Genomic DNA, 18,701 nt, shown 5'->3' with positions numbered 1-18,701 from the left:
AAAACTCCTGAACACAATTTTTTGCAAGTATAAAAAGGGATGTAGCGCTAAATGTGGTTGCAAAAAAGTTGGACTGTTTTGTTCGGTAGCATGCACTAATTGTCAAAACCGGTCGTGCTCCAATGTTGAATCACCAACAATTGAGGATTCATTTGATTCTATCGAGAAGCAATGCGATGTGTCATTATTGGGGCAATTTACTTGCACCCAGGATGAACAAGAAGAGGAAGCAGAAGTATTGGAAAATTATGAACCAGTTGGATAAATTTCCCTTTTTTTTAATTTATATCGCTTTTTATAACTTTTATCATTTTTAACCCTTGCCAATATCAATTCTTCAATAGCTTCAAATTAAACAGAATCATAACAGATCCGTGGAATAGGCCTACTGGGGAAACCACGTTAAAAAACGCGCTAAATACACTACCTCAAGGGTGGTGTGGAAACGTATGCGCATGTTATGACGATTACAACTTTTTGAATCGTCGTATCTCAAAAACGATGGCTCTTAGGAAAAAAGTAATAGGGACATTTTTTATAGATAGTTACCCATTCTACATTTTTTGTTAGAACTAATTTTATGATAAAACTTGCCGTTTCGCTGAAAATCGCTAAAAACTATATTTGGTGACCTTTGACCCCGCGTAAATTTTGTAGCTCGGGTCGGATTTATGATGGTATTTTGAACAATCCTGCCAATTTTCAGCTTGATGGTAATTTTTGTAGCCGCGGATATATAAGTTGGCCGGAGTATAAGGGCCAATTTTTCATATCGAGTTCAACTCCAGTTTAACCTGAACTTCTATATAAACGTCAGTTTAAAGTCAAAATTGTCTTTCTCAATTCACGTTCAACCGATGGCAGTTTAAACTTTAACGATGCTTGAACGCTGGAATTCGGCCGTTCAAAGATTTCTGAACGCAGTTCAGATGATTACATGGATTACGCATGCATTGTATTAACACGAAACGCTGTCATAATATAAATAAACTTATTTTATTATATTAAGCCTAACGATAAAAGATAACATTATTTTTGTTTTTATAACATTTATTTATAATTATTAAAATGACTATTTGACTATAAATACTTAAATGTAACTTTATTCAAAAACAGCATAAAAAAGTTAGTTCAAAATGGCGACAGTTTTTTACCTTTTGCCATCTATTGGCATTTCTCGAAAGTTGTAGAACGTGCACTCACAATGAGAAACGCATTCCAAGCAAAACCTGAGTTCACCGGTGAACCTGGTTAAACTGAACAACAGATTAACACAGGTATGAGAAATCGACCCTAAGTGGAAAGGGAAGAATTATTTCTTAAAAAGGCATGTAATGTGAACAATAAATCATTTTTATTCAAATTATCTCTCTCTTGGGTTTTTGGAAAGAAATCAACCTTTTCCTTTTCGGGAACGTAAGCCTCACACATCACCGGTGATGCAACTTTAAGGCGAATAATGAGACCTTGACATCCAGACTACAGCACCCAACATCTTCAGCTGCAGGGATCTGAGGCCGAACATCTGCCCAGGTCTATAAGAAGTCTACAGCAGTACCATTATACATCAAGAAGTTACCATCAGATACCAAAAGCCATAAGTATAATCCAGAATTGTTAGTTTTTGGCAAGAATTTGAATATATTTGTTAATTTGCAATTTAATAAGTCATATTTTATTTATATCTTAATTGAACAATAAACATGATTGGTTAAAAATATTGTTTTGTTTGCTTCCATTCCAAATTTTCATAGTTCATATCTAAGATTGGGACAAGACGAACACACACCTAGAGTTACTGAGCTATGCTTAGGGTGAACGATAGCTGTCTTAGTTGGTTGAAATATTATTTTCGATTGGCTAGGGTATTCTATTGTCGTTTTCGTTTCACTGGCAAAATCTACAAGACAGAAATGCCGGTGTCTACAACATATTGATTATATTGTTAGGACTTGCTGCCTTACATTAACTTTGTTTAATATTTTGTGTCTGTATTCAGTTTTCTCTGGTAGTAAATGTTTATAGTTGGTTTGAATTTTAGGTTTTACTCAGGAGGAGAATAAAATAGAAGGTATGGAAACAGTTTGTGAACATTCATCCCGTAAACAACACTATACGAGCCGACACGCCAAGGGAAAAACTGTAAATAAAAATATAAAAGTACAGACTAGACAGGGAACTTACAAATGTACGATTTGTTTCAAACAGTTTTCTAAAACACATTATTTGAAACAACATTTAAGAAGGCACACTGGAGGAAAACCTCACAAGTGTGAAATCTGTTTTAAGCAGTTTAGTCAACCAGTTTCTTTAAAAATACATTTGAGAGTGCATACTGGAGAAAAACCTCACAAGTGTGAAATTTGTTTTCAGCAGTTCAGTCAAGCAGGACATTTGAAAGAACATTTGAGAGTGCACACTGGAGAAAAACCTCACAAGTGTGAAATTTGTTTTAAGCAGTTTAGTCGAGTAGGACATTTGAAAAGCCATTTGAGAGTGCATACTGCGGAAAAACCTCACAAGTGTCAAATCTGTTTTAAGCAGTTTAGAGAAGCAGGTAGTTTAAAAACACATTTGAGAGTGCACACTGGAGAAATATTGTACAAGTGTGAAATCTGTTTTAATCAGTTTAGTCACGCAGGTAGTTTGAAAAGACATTTAGGAATACACACTGAAGAAAGACCTTACAAGTGTGAAATCTGTTTTAAGCAGTTTATTGACACAAGTACTTTGAAAATACATTTGAGAGTGCACACTGGAGAAAAACCTCACAAGTGTGAAATTTGTTTTAAGCAGTTTAGTCGAGTAGGACATTTGAAAAGCCATTTGAGAGTGCATACTGCGGAAAAACCTCACAAGTGTCAAATCTGTTTTAAGCAGTTTAGAGAAGCAGGTAGTTTAAAAACACATTTGAGAGTGCACACTGGAGAAATATTGTACAAGTGTGAAATCTGTTTTAATCAGTTTAGTCACGCAGGTAGTTTGAAAAGACATTTAGGAATACACACTGAAGAAAGACCTTACAAGTGTGAAATCTGTTTTAAGCAGTTTATTGACACAAGTACTTTGAAAATACATTTGAGAGTGCATACTGGAGAAAAACCTCACAAGTGTGAAATTTGTTTTAAGCAGTTTAGTCAAACAAGTAATTTGAAAAAACATTTGAGAGTGCATACTGGAGAAAAACCTCACAAGTGTCAAATATGTTTTAAGCGGTTTAGTGAAGCAAGTAGTTTAAAATCACATTTGAGAGTGCACACTGGAGAAAAACCTCACAAGGAAAAACCTCACAAGTGCGAAATTTGTTTTAAGCAGTTTTTTACATCAGGTAATTTGAAAGTCCATTTGAGAGTGCACACTGGAGAAAAACCTCACAAGTGTCAAATCTGTTTTAAGCAATTTAGTGAAGCAAGTAGTTTGAAATTACATTTAAGAGTACACACTGGAGATAAACCTTACAAGTGTGAAATCTGTTTTCAGCAGTTTAGTCAAGCAGGAAATTGGAAAAATCATTTGAGAGTACACACGGGAGAAAAACCTCACAAGTGTGAAATCTGTTTTAAGCAGTTTAGTCAAGCAGGTGATTTGAAAACACATTTCACAGTGCACACTGGAGAAAAACCTCACAACTGTGAAATTTGTTTTCAGAAATTTCGTCGAGTAGGATATTTGAAAAGACATTTGAGAGTTCATACCGGGGAAAAACCTCACAAGTGTGAGGAAAAACCTCATAAGTGTGCAATTTGTTTTAAGCAGTTTTTTACAGCAGGTAATTTGAAAGTCCATTTGAGAGTGCACACTGGAGAAAAACCTCATAAGTGTGAAATTTGTTTTCAGCAGTTCAGTCAAGCAGGACATTTGAAAGTACATTTGAGAGTACACACTGCAGAAAAACCTCACAGGTGTGAAATTTGTTTTCAGCAATTCAGTCAAGCAGGAAATTTGAAAGTACATTTGAGAATACACACTGGAGAAAAACCTCACAAGTGTGAAATCTGTTTTAAGCAGTTTAGTCAAGCACGTGATCTGAAAACACATTTAGGAGTGCACACTGGAGAAAGACCTCACAAGTGTGATATTTGTTTTAAGCAGTTTAGTAGAGCATTTGATTTGAAACAACATTCGAGAGTGCACACTGGAGAAAAACCTCACAAGTGTGAAATCTGTTTTAAGCAGTTTAATCAAGCAAGACAGTTGAAAAGACATTTGAGAGTGCACCATGGAGAAAAACCATACAAGTGTCAAATCTGTTTTAAGCAGTTTAGTCACGCAGGTAGTTTGAAAATACATTTAGGAGTACACACTCTATTTTAAGCAGTTTAGTCAAGCAGGTGATTTGAAAGTACATTTGAGAGTACACACTGGAGAAAACCCTCACAAGTGTGACATTTGTTTTAAACAGTTTAGTAGAGCAGGTGATTTCAAACAACATTCTAGAGTGTACACTGAAGCAGTGGCGTGCTGGAACTTTTCAAGCGCCCCGGTGATTTTATAGAAAAGCGGCCTCCCATCCTCATTTTATCTTCTATTATCAGAGTTTTTTATTCGTTATTTATAAAACAAAATACAAAAAATATAAATTATTAAACGCTTTTATTTAGTTCAATCGTTTGCGTCAAATCTTTAGACGTTAATTTGACTGCCTTTTCTTCAATGCATATGAATGAAATTTTGCAGACATGTACATTCGCGGGAACAATACACGAATAGCCAATAAAAAAATTTGTGTTCATTAATTGTTTAAACAAAAAAAAAAACGATTTTAATAAAAAATGCTTAAATTCTCTTGTTTTTTACAATGTAGAAGCTTGAAAGTTTTACAGATTGTAGTTAATTATATGAACTATTGGGACCGTGCAAGTTCGACAAAGCGACCTCTATTTCTACGCTCTGTACTCTTATTCGCACTTTTAATTATATTGGCCAATTATATTAGTCCTGGTTGCCAGTGGTGTCATGGTGTGGGAACGCGTGGGAACGCCGTTCCCGCACTGGTTAAGAAAAGAAAAAAAAAATAATAGAGAATTTAGGTTTTGTAAACAAAAATTAGCAGTGCGTTCCGGCACTGCGTTCCCGCACTGCTAATTTTGCCATGACACCACTGCTGGTTGCTAAATAATTGTCAAGGCCATAGTCCAAAAAAATAATAAGAAGAAAAAATAAGATGCAGGTTATGTTATGCAAACGTAAACAATTGTATGTAGTAAATAAAATTAATTATTAAAATGCAGTACTGCAAGCAAAATACAATTAATTAAATTTACCTTTATATAATAATTGCATATCATATCAATATTGTGGAGCAATATACAATTTTTCTGCTTCAATGACAGAAGGTATGAAATATACGTCAATTTGACAATTTCAATTGACAATATGAATTATTTAAGATAGTTTCAATATTTCTCCGCGACTCGCGCACGGTCGTTTATCGTTTCCTATCCCAGTACTTGCACACCGCGAATACATAATTTCACATTTTGCGTTAATTGTTTACGTTATGCTTCATAAATAAACAATAAAGTTTCAAATTTATCCAGTTTCTGTCCGATTTTTATCCAGTTTTGATACTAAGGGCAGAATGCTGCCCTTAGTATTGTCGTGGGCTTAGACTGTCCATAAAACGCAAGGTTCGACTGTTGACTATGGTACACGACAATTAGACCGAAATCATTAGACCGAAAGCAGTAGACCGAACTCATTAGACCGAAAAGCACTTTACCGAAACCTCACTAGACCGAACAGCATTAGACCGAAATGGTAAATAAATTTAAAAAGTTTGCAGTAAATTATGCTAAGATTTTGTATAACTGTCTTTTTGTTTATTGTATTTTTTTGGATTATTTTATATATAGACTGAATAAATTGTTACTCTGTACAGTATGATATGAAATAATTTTCATCCGTTAAACAGATTAGTGAAGGTAAAAATAAATTAAGGGTAGAGTGACGTTAAGGCTATGCGTACGTAATTCGCAAATATTTTACGGCTATCCCTACTTTTTCTGTCTTTACACGGCAAATTACGTGTAGTAAAATTCTCACTGGTATGGAAACTGCAGATGTAAACATTAGGTTGACAGTGACATTGTCATTAGAAAGGTAGATATGGCTATTTCGGTTTCGTTCAGTTTTTGAATGTTCTTGGATAACCTTTACTTGTATAAATGATAGGATTATTTTTTCACTAATTATGTATTCAGGGTTACCATTATTTATATACTATACAAATAGTCGAAAAAGAAAAAAAGTTGTAAAGTTATTTTAATAATGTCCTGTTACCATGGAAAGCTTAGATAAGGTTTTGAACATGTGAAGAACTGCGTTGTATAAATGTAGTATTACTCAATTAATTTATAAAGACTATTTATTTCTTTATTTGCGCAAATTAAAATATGGGACCTTGTTATAAGAAATGTGTTACTGAAAAGCGAAGAAATAGACGGTTAGCTCAATTGAAGTAAGTACTTTTTTACATAAATCAAATTAATTACTTTTGTATTTTTCAAATTAATTTTAAATTTATAGTGAAAATATGATCTATAAAATCTATCGGTAAACCAATAATTTTCGCATTAAATTTTATTCTCGTTTAAAGGAGTAAACTATTTATTACTACACAACAGAAGTACCTACTACTGACCAGAAGTATCTACTACAAAGCGTTACGCCAGCCTTGTCTGCATTACATCAATCGTGATGGAATTAGTTTCCCATGTGCTTGTGATTTGTGAATTCACATTTTTACGTACCAAATTATTAGATTGTACATGAGTAAAAATGAGTGACTCGGATCCGAAGCGACAAAAGAGTTACGCGAGGATAAAAATGAACAATTGTTATTTGTTAATCTTCTTCACACTTATTAAATTTTATTTGATAAAAGAATGACCCCAAAAATTAAGAATCTTCTTCTTAGTTTGTAAATTTTTCTATGACACACATTCATAAATGCTGCCATATTGTAACATAAAAATACCTACGCCGAAGACATCCACCCACCAACTTCACTTAAACTGAAGCAAAATACTACTAAACAAGCACATACTTCAAAAGCGTAGTTCATTCTTCTATGTAGGCTGGTAAATAGTAGCAAATACTACGGAGAAAAGCAAATGCTTTTTAAGTGTAGTGAAATCTTCAAACATGTAGTACGTACTTGAAGCATTAGCATTTACTACATTTTATGCCACCATGGGCACTTTACTTTATAGCTAAACTCATACCTATTTACGGTTATCGGAACAAACTCTTATAAAATAATACTTTTATTTGAACTTTAATGACTTGAAATACTTGGATTTTCCATAAATAATATATAAACAATAAATAACTTTTTATTAATTGTACGCCTTAAATAAATTATTATTTTTCAAATACACTATCAATACTATTTAATAAACAACGACGGAAAATAAAATTTTAGTGTTATTTTGTAAGATTTTTTCCATCATATTTGCTAAATTTGAAGTAAAACGCGCCACAAAAGAGCCTCAAAATGCAAACTGTGTCAAAGTTACTCTTTTGTGGCTCGTTTTACTTCAAATTTAGCAACTATTATGGAAAAAATCTTTCGAAATAACACTAAAATTTTATTTTTCATCAAAATGAAAATACATTTTTGAGCCACGTAATATTCATATTAGCTCTTTTGTAGCTGGAATATTGTATGCGCCACTCATTTTTACGGCGTTTAGCCGTTTTTTATTCTTGTATCCGGAGTTTTTCAACGTTTTTTGTAAATTAAATATATGAAATTGAATGTAATGTTTCTCGATTACACGTTAAGCGTTACGAATGGTCGCCTTTGTCGCATTCTCTCCCAAATGATCTAGTAGTTACGACAGCAGACTTGTGATAAGACAATCCGAGTTCATATCCCAGCCATCCTAATAATTAGGGCCGGCAAATGAACTCGGATTGCCCGATCCATGAACCATTTCGGTGAAATTGGTTAAATGGATTAGACTTTTGGAACTCGATAACTTCTGAACGGCTTAACCGATTTTGATCATGAAACATGAGTTTGAAATGTATTGACAAGTAGTATCTGATGCATCCAAGAGCAAGTATGATAACTGAAGATATTACAGGAATAATTGAGCTTGGAAAACCGTTTTTCCCATAAGAAATAGATTTGATCATATTTATGAAGCCTATAACTTAAGAATTCGAATTTTCCCAGGTTAGACGCGTCTAGAGTCATCCTACAAACGCTCGAGTTATTGGCGCAATTCGTAGGTTGAAATTTTGAGTAGGTAGTAATTGTCGAAAAACCAAAATTTTCAAAGTTTAATTTTTCAGTTTTTCGGCTATATTGAGCCGTATGTAGGTATGATCTTAACCGCTTAAGCACCATTTGAAATCTCAACTCAACGCTATTGATTTGGTGGATTTGCGGTTTTCCAGTCTCTTCTTTAACCTAAGATATATACGCCCAAAAAATATGCCATTTTGTATCTACCTAGCCCTATAGCTGGCTTATGGGTAGTCAAAAGTCAAAAACTGCACCGGTTCTGAATCGGCCCTGACCCCCTCTTGCAACACAAAAAAAATTCAGATGGGTGTAACTTTTCCACATACATACATACATATCCACAAACATTTTCCCCTTATTAAATAAAAGTCGAGCCATACTGCCGCAAAGGTCTGATAAATTTTTGAAATTTTTTGAGTTTTGGGAACGAGAACGAAAAACAGACCCTAAATGAGAAGGGCCGTAAAATTCACACCCTTGGACCAAAATGGAGAGTTGATATATGGATGGGCGAGTTTTTTCCTAAACTTTAAGATGGGATTTGGCCCAATTTTCAATTCAGCCGGATTTAGAAAATCGAAAATTTCGTGTATATATAGTGTCACACTTAGGGGTATTATTGTGGGCCAATGGCGAAAACTGCCGTTCTCTGGTAATTGTTTAAAAGAAAGCGGCTTTTTAAACATCTAAAACAGCGGTGTCTAAAACATATTGATTGTATTGTTATTACTTGCTGTCTTACATTAACTTTGTTTAAATTTTGTGTCTGTATTTATTTTTCTCTTGTAGTAAATGTTTATAGTTGGTTTGCATTTTAGGTTTTACTCAGGAGGAGAATAAAATAGAAGGTATGGAAACAGTTTGTGAACATTCATCCCACAACCAACACTATTCGAGTCGACACGCCAAAGGAAAAACTGTAAATAAAAATATAAAAGTTCAGACTAGAGAGGGACCTTACAAATGTGAGATTTGTTTCAAACAGTTTTCTAAAACACATTATTTGAAACAACATTTAAGAAGGCACACTGGAGGAAAACCTCACAAGTGTGAAATTTGTTTTCAGCAGTTTAGTGAAACAAGTACTTTAAAAAGACATTTGAGAGTGCACACTGGAGAGAAACCTCACAAGTGTAAAATCTGTTTCAAGCAGTTTAGTCAAGCAGGTACTTTAAAAAAACATTTGAGAGTGCACACGGGAGAAAAACCTCACAAGTGTGAAATCTGTTTTAAGCAGTTTAGTCAAGCAGGACATTTGAAAAAACATTTGGGAGTGCACACTGGAGAAAAACCTCACAAGTGTGAAATTTGTTTTAAGCAGTTTATTGAAGCAGGTGATTTGAAAAAACATTTGAGAGTGCACACTGGAGAAAAACTCCACAAGTGTGAAATTTGTTTTCAGCAGTTTAGTGAAACAAGTACTTTGAAAAGACATTTGAGAGTGCACACTGGAGAAAAACCTCACAAGTGTAAAATCTGTTTTAAGCAGTTTAGTCAAGCAGGACATTTGAAAAAACATTTGGGAGTGCACACTAGAGAAAAACCTCACAAGTGTAAAATCTGTTTTCTGCAGTTTAGTCAAGCAAGACAATTGAAAAAACATTTGAGAGTGCACACTGAACTCCACAAGTGTGAAATTTGTTTTCAGCAGTTTAGTGAAACAAGTACTTTAAAAAGACATTTGAGAGTGCACACTGGAGAGAAACCTCACAAGTGTAAAATCTGTTTCAAGCAGTTTAGTCAAGCAGGTACTTTAAAAAAACATTTGAGAGTGCACACGGGAGAAAAACCTCACAAGTGTGAAATCTGTTTTAAGCAGTTTAGTCAAGCAGGACATTTGAAAAGACATTTGGGAGTGCACACTGGAGAAAAACCTCACAAGTGTGAAATTTGTTTTAAGCAGTTTATTGAAGCAGGTGATTTGAAAAAACATTTGAGAGTGCACACTGGAGAAAAACCTCACACGTGTGAAATCTGTTTTAAGCAGTTTAGTCAAGCAGGACATTTGAAAAAACATTTGAGAGTGCACACTGGAGAAAAACTCCACAAGTGTGAAATTTGTTTTCAGCAGTTTAGCGAAACAAGACAATTAAAAAAACATTTGAGAGTGCACACTGGAGAAAAACCTCACAAGTGTGAAATCTGTTTTCAGCAGTTTAGTCAAGCAAGACAATTGAAAAAACATTTGAGAGTGCACACTGGAGAAAAACTCCACAAGTGTGAAATTTGTTTTCAGCAGTTTAGTGAAACAAGTACTTTGAAAAGACATTTGAGAGTGCACACTGGAGAAAAACCTCACAAGTGTAAAATCTGTTTCAAGCAGTTTAGTCAAGCAGGTACTTTAAAAGAACATTTGAGAGTGCACACGGGAGAAAAACCTCACACGTGTGAAATCTGTTTTAAGCAGTTTAGTCAAGCAGGACATTTGAAAAGACATTTGGGAGTGCACACTGGAGAAAAACCTCACAAGTGTGAAATTTGTTTTAAGCAGTTTATTGAAGCAGGTGATTTGAAAAAACATTTGAGAGTGCACACTGGAGAAAAACCTCACAAGTGTGAAATCTGTTTTAAACAGTTTAGTGAAGCAGGTACTTTAAAAAAACATTTGAGAGTGCACACGGGAGAAAAACCTCACAAGTGTGAAATCTGTTTTCAGCAGTTTAGTCGAGCAGGTGATTTGAAAAGACATTTGAGAGTACACACTAGAGAAAAACCTCACAAGTGTGAAATCTGTTTTAAGCAGTTTAGTCGACTTGGAAGTTTGAAAAGACATTTGACAGTGCACACTGGAGAAAAACCTCACAAGTGTGACATCTGTTTTCAGCAGTTTAGTCGAGTAGAAAATTTGAAAAGACATTTGAGAGTGCACACTGGAGAAAATATTTGCTAAGTATGAAATTTGCTTTACTTAGTTTACTATAATAACGGATTAAATAAAACATTTGAGATAGTGTGTAGATGTCTTTACGGTTTGTTAAACACACGATTTACAAAAAAAACATCCAAATTACTGAACCTGCGTTTCTTCTAGTGCTGAGCACAACAGTCTAATCCAAGCTCACGGTTTCTCTAAATGAACGAACAGTCCAACGTTTAGCCAATTCTTCGCAATGATAGAAAGAGTGAACATTTGGCTACTACAAGCGGGTAACTTTTCTGATGGCTCTTCTGAAAACTGCTCAAGTTAGATACCAATAAAAAAGGGAAAGTTAAATGCCACTGATCAGCAATAGAAGACTTAATCAAGGGGTCTCCATATAAAGAAATTCTATCACTGAAACGATAAGTCCCATAATCGGAAAAAGTGTTAGTGTCAAATGTTAAACCAATTAACACGTTGATGGACAACAACGACTATAGACGTCTATTTTCCATTAATGTAGCTTATACATTTGACGCAGTGTCCGTCAACGTGTTAACCAGTAAAAGTTTACTACAAAAATTAACATAAATATAAATTTGTTATTCAGGTATATGTATTGTAGCAGGGGAGGCAAGGATGCTAAATTTGCAGTTACTAAAGCCTTATGGGGACCTATTGGGTTGTGAATATTAGGTCCTAAAACAGAAACAGTTAAGTTATGTTTTCCATTTTAGTGCTGACTTTCCATTTTTTAATTTAATTTTTAATTTCCAACAATCTTTTTCCGATTGTAGCGCCATCTATCCATAATTCGAAAAAATGTCTCGAATAAAAGTTTTTTGCCAAATCTGCAATAAAAAATATATTTAAGATTTTAAAGTAACCCCTACCCTACCACCGTGGGTGGTCGTGTTTAATGTTATTCGATAGATGTTTAAAAAATATTGGACACGTATTTTTAGATTTTTTTTTCGTACCCCCTTAACAAACTCCCCTGTATTAAGAGTTCATATATGGTAGGGGTACATTTACAGGGTACAAGGTTTCTTTCTGTGATTTTTTGACTCGCTCGTGTAACTAAAAATCTCCTCTTGGACTCCCCTACCATTACGAAAAATATGCCCGAATGTTTTAAAAATAATGTAGTAATTAGTGGAAACCAAGCATTATTTAATTTCAGAATATATTTTCAAAAATCTTTCTGTAGTTTAAATATTTTTAAAGCAATCTAGCGCCCTCTAGGAGCCGTATGATCTTGTCGGCGGTGAGGTGGCTTCAGTGTTCCCAGACCTACTGAAAAATCAGTAGACCTACTGATCTCGATACTCGTCTACTGATCTACTGATGGCATCCTTAAACCTACTGAAATACTAAAAATTACTAATATACTCAAAATCATCGTATTTTAATAGAGGGATTCGGTAAATTTAACGAAAAATCGGTTGAATCCACCGATTTTTTTAGGCATCTGGACGACATCTAGTTGTCTATGTATAAACTAAATTACTCCACCAGCTGAATCGAATACTTTAGAGGCGACTTGATACTACTGAAATCTACTGATCTTTCGAAGCGACACCTACTGATCATCAAAAAAGTCATCTGGAACACTGGGTGGCTTAATAGAGCTCGCACCCCTCAGCTGAAATGTTGGGAGGTGGAAAATCAGTATCACAAACGGTAGCCTTTGAGAACAGGGCCAAACGGAGCTCTACAGAAGCGAACCACCCTTTTCCTAGCTTCTCGTGACAATTCAATGAACATAAAAGACCAAACAAAAAACTACAAAGAGAAGGGTGAGCCAGATACCGCTGTCTCAGACTCATTATAGACTGGTCTAGTTAGAACCAAAAATAGGTGTGAGGTTACAATAATTCACAGCTAGCTGAAAATTGGTAGGATTGTTCAAACATTAATTTCAAACTATCATAAATGAAATGTAAAAAGTCCGACCAGAAGAAAAAAAATTACTCTGTGTCAAAGGTCACAGTCGTCACAGAAATGGGTTTTTAGCAATTTTAAGCGAAACGATAAGTTTTATCATAAAATTAGTTCTAACAAAAAATGTAGATCAGATAATTATCCTATAAAAAATGTCTCAATACTTTTTTTCCTAAGAGCCACCGTTTTTGAGATATACGATTCAAAATTTTTTAAAGAGTCGTAATCGTCATAATACAATGATGAGCGCACTAATAACCGGCAGAATAACCCAAAAGATGGAAACCCCATTAGGTTGTGAGATAAAAAGAAATGAAACTAGTGGAGGTTGGAGATTGAGCGAGAAAAACCTATACATTTACATTCTACTTATTGTTTCCCACCTTTAGACGTATCGGACGAGTTTGGCAACTGCCAGTGTCACAGTGACAGTTTTAGTTGACATACTCCTCTGATACGTCTGAAGGTGGGAAACAATAAATAGAATGCAAGTGTAACGGTGTTTATCGCTAAATCTCCCACCTCCACTAGTTTCATTTCTTTTTATCTCACAACCTTAATGTGTTTTTCATCTTTTGCGTTATTTTGCCGGTTATTAGCGCGCCCATCACTGTATATGTATTATAGTTTATTTTTTAACCAGGAGGACTAAACTAAAAAGACATATTCACACCCAAGAAAGTCACTAGAATAATAACCAAATATATCTTCTTTTTTGGTTGATCTAGTCGGCCCTCAACGGTAATCCATAAATATTATGTATATTAAATTAATGCGTTGCTAAAAACTTCCAAAAACAACTGCTTTTTATATAAAAGCAGACTAACAATCTAAAAATTAAAGGAATAACGCAGAAAACACAAAAATCGCCGATATAACTTAATTAAAAATCCTCAAGGAATAGTTATTTGTATAACAAGGGAGGAAAGTGCTACTTTTCCTCCCGAGAATGAACTTTACTGCCCGACGCTTAGCGGAGGGCAGTAATCATTCAAGGGAGGAAAAGGCACTTTACTCCCATGTTATACATATGGTTTTTCCACCTTCCTCAAACAACAAGTCATTTTTCCATTTTTACTTAATTTATTTATGTAACTAACCAACAAAATTTATTAGAACTAAAACTAACAAGTAGGTACAATATAACTGTCAAATATAAGTCAAATTATTAATGTAAACATTGTTAAATTAAAATAACAATTTACTGTTTTCTGCCATTCTGCAAAATACAGGGTGTTTTATAAATAAACGTTAAAATGTATAGATACTTACGTAATAGAAAATAGATATTGTACAGGGCGTCAATAAGTTATATTTCATAAATGAAGTACCATGACGTCACTTTTACTTTTCCTCCCTAGGGAGGAAAAGTACAACTTTGCTCCCTACAATCAGGTCCGGAAAAGTATACTTTCGGTAGAGGTAGGTGGAAAAAAAGTTTTCCTGTAATTAAATAACTTAATTAACCTATGAAACGCCAATAGTCTCAAAATTGTGTCTCAGTGGAGTAAACTTGCCTGCGGTTGGACAATTACAAACAAGCAATACAGCGCAGTAAATTTGAATCACTCCTCTTGGTTAAAAAACAAACATTAGTACACTAATACATTGCGAAACCAAAAGAGGTGAAACTAGTGGAGGTGGAAATTATCGTTATAAACGAATAAATTAACATTACATTACATAGTTTCCCACCTTTAGAAGTATCAGAGGAGTATGACAACTGTCACTGTGACAGTAGAATTTTATAAAATACTCCTGTCACAGACGTCTAAAGGTGGGAAACTATGTATTGTAATGTTAATTTATACGTTTATAACGATAATTTCCACCTCCACTAGTTTTATCTCGTTTTGTTTCGTAATGTATTATGTTTTCCATCTTTTGCGTTATTTTTCCGGTTATTAGCGCGCTCATCACTGTATACTAGGGTGGAGTGAAAATGAGATATATATTTTTTTTTCAAAATTTCATTTTGCAATACCCGCAAAAAGTTGTCTTATAATATCCTAAAAATAAAAGGTAAATGATGTTTTTAATTATTTTAACATCTTTGGCCCTCTACCATCCCTTAAAGGGGTAATAATTTTTTTTTTTCAAAATTTCACTTTGCAATACAGTAGACTCCCGTAAGTTCGGCCACCTCGGGACCGGACCCTAGGCCGAACTTAAAAAGTGGCCGAACTAACCGATGCTTATCTAAAAAATGCCCATTTATTGTTTTTATGATTGTATGGATCTAGCAAAAACAAAACACTTGTACATTAAGTAGAAGACAACACAGAGGAATACTCTGACATATATTTAACATAATATATGAAAAGATAGACCGTTACAAAAATACTATAAAACAATACTTTCAGAACTCTAGGCCTAATAAAATTTAAAAATATTATTGCACATTGGTGGTTTGGCTTCTTAAACACTTAAAAAAAAAGTCAGTAATTTTTTTCTGAATTTTCTTTTCTAATGATTTTTGATGTGCAAAGTGTGTGACTAATGCTCAGAGAGCCGGCCGGACTAAGCGGAGACCGAACTAACCGAGGCCGAACTTACGGGAGTCTACTGTACCCGCAAAAAGTTGCCTTATAATATCCGAAAAATAAAAGGTAAATGATGTTTTGAATTATTTTAACATCTTGGGCCCTCTACCATCCCTTAAAGGAGTAATAATTTTTTTTTCAAAATTTCACTTTGCCATACCCGCAAAAAGTTACCTTATATTATCCTAAAAATAAAAGGTAAATGATGTTTTGAAATATTTTAACATATTTGGCCCTCTACCGCCCGTTGAAATGGTATTAGGGCATTTAATATGTTTCCAAAGTTTCAATTTGGAACTATTACATAATATATGTCATATAAGATAAAAAGTAAAGTAGAAAAAGGATTTATTATTGTAGCGTGATTAGTGTAATTACTTCTAATTACAATAAAACTAGCGGTTCGTAATTTATATACGACTTTATTTATATAAGTTACAGACGAATTTATCTTATACACTAAACTTATTCACAAAATATGCCCGTATTTATACCCAGTTGTTATTCTGGAACAATCGACTCCCATCTCGAGCTATCGGCTTGTTCCGCCTACGTGACGTACCTTCCAGAATTCTCCGGCGAGGCCTAGCACATCCGATTACGTCATTCTCGAGGTGTTTACTGTTATACGGGGATCGGCCAAGATTTCTCTTCCGCTACACTGCTCCCCTCTTAAGATCTGAGCGTCTCGATCAGCAACTCTAAATGAAGGCCCAGGATGGCGGAATCTACACGACTCTCCAGCTCTGCATACACCCTTCAAGAAGAAATAACAGTCTACTGTCTTTGAAGGGTACGACATCTTCGGGTTCATGCAACACACAGTGATTTGTACACCAGTTCCTCTGAAGACCACTTCAAGCATGCTTCTCACAATCTTCCAATCCAGATTTTCTACTGCATGGCCTATTTTTGGTAAAGCCAAATTTTTGATGTCATAATTACACACGATTTTCTTCAAATTAGTTAGAGCACGCCATATGTTCTCGTAGCTTGGCGTGTCCGTATAAGACTTTCTGGTCACCATATACAGCAAAGATCGAGGACCATCTTCCAATCGCAGTACTCCTCCAATTTTAGGCTGCTGATTTCTTAACTCGTCCAGGCGGCCGAACTTTCTATTGAATACGGACGATATTCCTTTAGTCATCTCGAGGTCTTGGGCAACACAGTGGGCCAGAGAGACGTTTTCTGGAACACCAAACAGATCTTGCTGAACTTCTGTGGTCACGCCGAATCTAGCACTCTTTCTCGCTGCGTAATTTGACATAAATTGATTAAAACTTGGCTGTGCGACATCTTTCATCTCCTGTTGGAGGACTCGTGCTTCTTCTGTTTCATTTGAGCCAGCATATGGTGCAAGACGATTTATGTGAATAACTTTTGGTTTACCGTTTGGCAACTTCTTAATTCTATATATTACGTCATTTATTTTCTTCTTAACTTCATATGGACCTTCCCATTGTCTTTGCAGTTTAGGACATAAGCCTCGACGACGTTGCGGATTATAAAGCCAGACAAGATCACCTACTTCGAAGCTTTCATTCTTGCATCGAGAATCATATTGATCTTTCATTCTGTCACTGGCTATCTGGATGTGTTGTCGGGCAAGTTTATGAATGTTGTTCATTCGTAATTTCAGGCGGTCAACGTAGTCTTCGCCTGCAACATGTTCCTCGGAAGGTCCGCAGCCAAACTCTAGGTCGCAGGGCAACCGAACTTCACGACCCAACATCAGGCAGGTTGGTGTTTGACCTGTAGTTTCATTTACGGCCGAGCGGTAGGCCATCAGGAATAAATGAATGTGTTGGTCCCAATCTCGCTGATGTTCAGATACAACTTTGGACAAGTGTTTACCCATCGTTCGGTTCATCCTCTCGACCATCCCATCTGATTGAGGATGCAGGGGTGTTGTTCTGGTCTTATTGGCACCAATCAATTTACAAACGTTTTGGAAAAGAGCTGACTCAAAGTTTCGCCCTTGGTCGGAGTGGATCTCCAAGGGAACACCAAATCGGCTAAAGAATTCTTTAACAAGTACCTCTGCAACGGTAGCAGCTTCTTGATTTGGTAATGCATAGGCCTCAGTCCATTTTGTAAAATAATCCATGGCTACCAGGATGTATTTATTTCCAGCATCGGTTTCTGGAAATGGACCTGCAATGTCGATAGCTACTCTTTCCATAGGACTGCCAACATTGTACTGTCTCATGGGTGCTCTCTTTTTACCAACTGGACCATTACCGGATGCACACAGTTCACATTTTCGGCACCATCTTCTTACATCATCTTTACAGTTCACCCAATAGAACCGTTCTCGAACCTTTTGCAGAGTCTTCGTAATACCAAAGTGTCCACCTGATGTACCGTCATGCAACTGACGCAATACTTCTGACACTTTACTTTTAGGTACAATTAACTGAAGCTTAGATTCTGTACCATCATCGTTCTCAAAGGTTCTGTACAGAAGATCATCTTTTAGTACCAGGCAATTCCATTGGCTCCAGTAGGCCTTGACTTCTGGACTACATGCACTAATGTTCTGCCAACTAGGTCTCTCACCTTGCCGCATCCAATCCAATACTCTTTTTATACATGGATCATCTTCTTGGGCGTCTTGTAACTGTTGGGGCTGCCATTGCTCATTAATTACGGTGGTTCGTCTCACGGGGCAAAATCGTTCCTCTAATTTGGCACAGTGATTACAATTCGCACTGCATGGTCGTCTCGAAAGGGCATCAGCATTTGAGTGAACTCTTCCGGCCCTATGTTCTATCTCGTAATCATATTCTTGTAATCGTTCTAACCATCTTGCCATCTGGCCCTCTGGATTACGGAATTGTATGAGCCATTTTAGAGCAGCGTGATCGGTGCGAAGAAGGAACTTTCTGCCATACAAGTATTTATGGAAATGTTCGCAAGCCTTCACTACACCCAGCAGTTCTCTTCTGGTAACGCAATAGTTTCTTTCCGGTTTCGACAGGACTTTGCTGAAATAAGCGATGACTTTTTCCTGTCCGTCCTGGATTTGGGAGAGAACAGCTCCTATAGCACTGTTGCTAGCATCGGTATCCAAAACAAATTTTCCTGCCTGTCC

The 18,701-nt window shown here is 35.6% G+C and overlaps 1 protein-coding gene across 4 annotated transcripts in view; it reads left to right on the top strand.

Annotated features, from left to right (window-relative positions):
* LOC126887529 (zinc finger protein 91-like) overlaps positions 1-12,318 on the top strand; it is a 43,776-nt gene extending 31,458 nt beyond the window's left edge. For 2 of the 4 annotated variants that reach the window (XM_050655163.1, XM_050655165.1), the window contains exon 3: positions 2,042-4,588. In XM_050655163.1, coding sequence (XP_050511120.1) covers positions 2,042-4,314 — 2,273 coding nt within the window. In that variant the 3' untranslated portion in view covers positions 4,315-4,588. Of the gene's footprint in view, positions 1-2,041; positions 4,589-9,075 lie in introns of those variants that run through there. The other 2 variants (XM_050655166.1, XM_050655164.1) reach the window with 2 other exon arrangements.
* Positions 12,319-18,701: the final 6,383 nt, after the last annotated feature.

This window comes from Diabrotica virgifera, chromosome 6 (genome assembly GCF_917563875.1).
Source record: "Diabrotica virgifera virgifera chromosome 6, PGI_DIABVI_V3a".
Lineage (NCBI taxonomy): Eukaryota > Metazoa > Arthropoda > Insecta > Coleoptera > Chrysomelidae > Diabrotica > Diabrotica virgifera.
The sequence above is the reverse complement of the archived record's forward strand: the minus strand, read 5'-3'. Positions and strand labels throughout refer to the sequence as shown.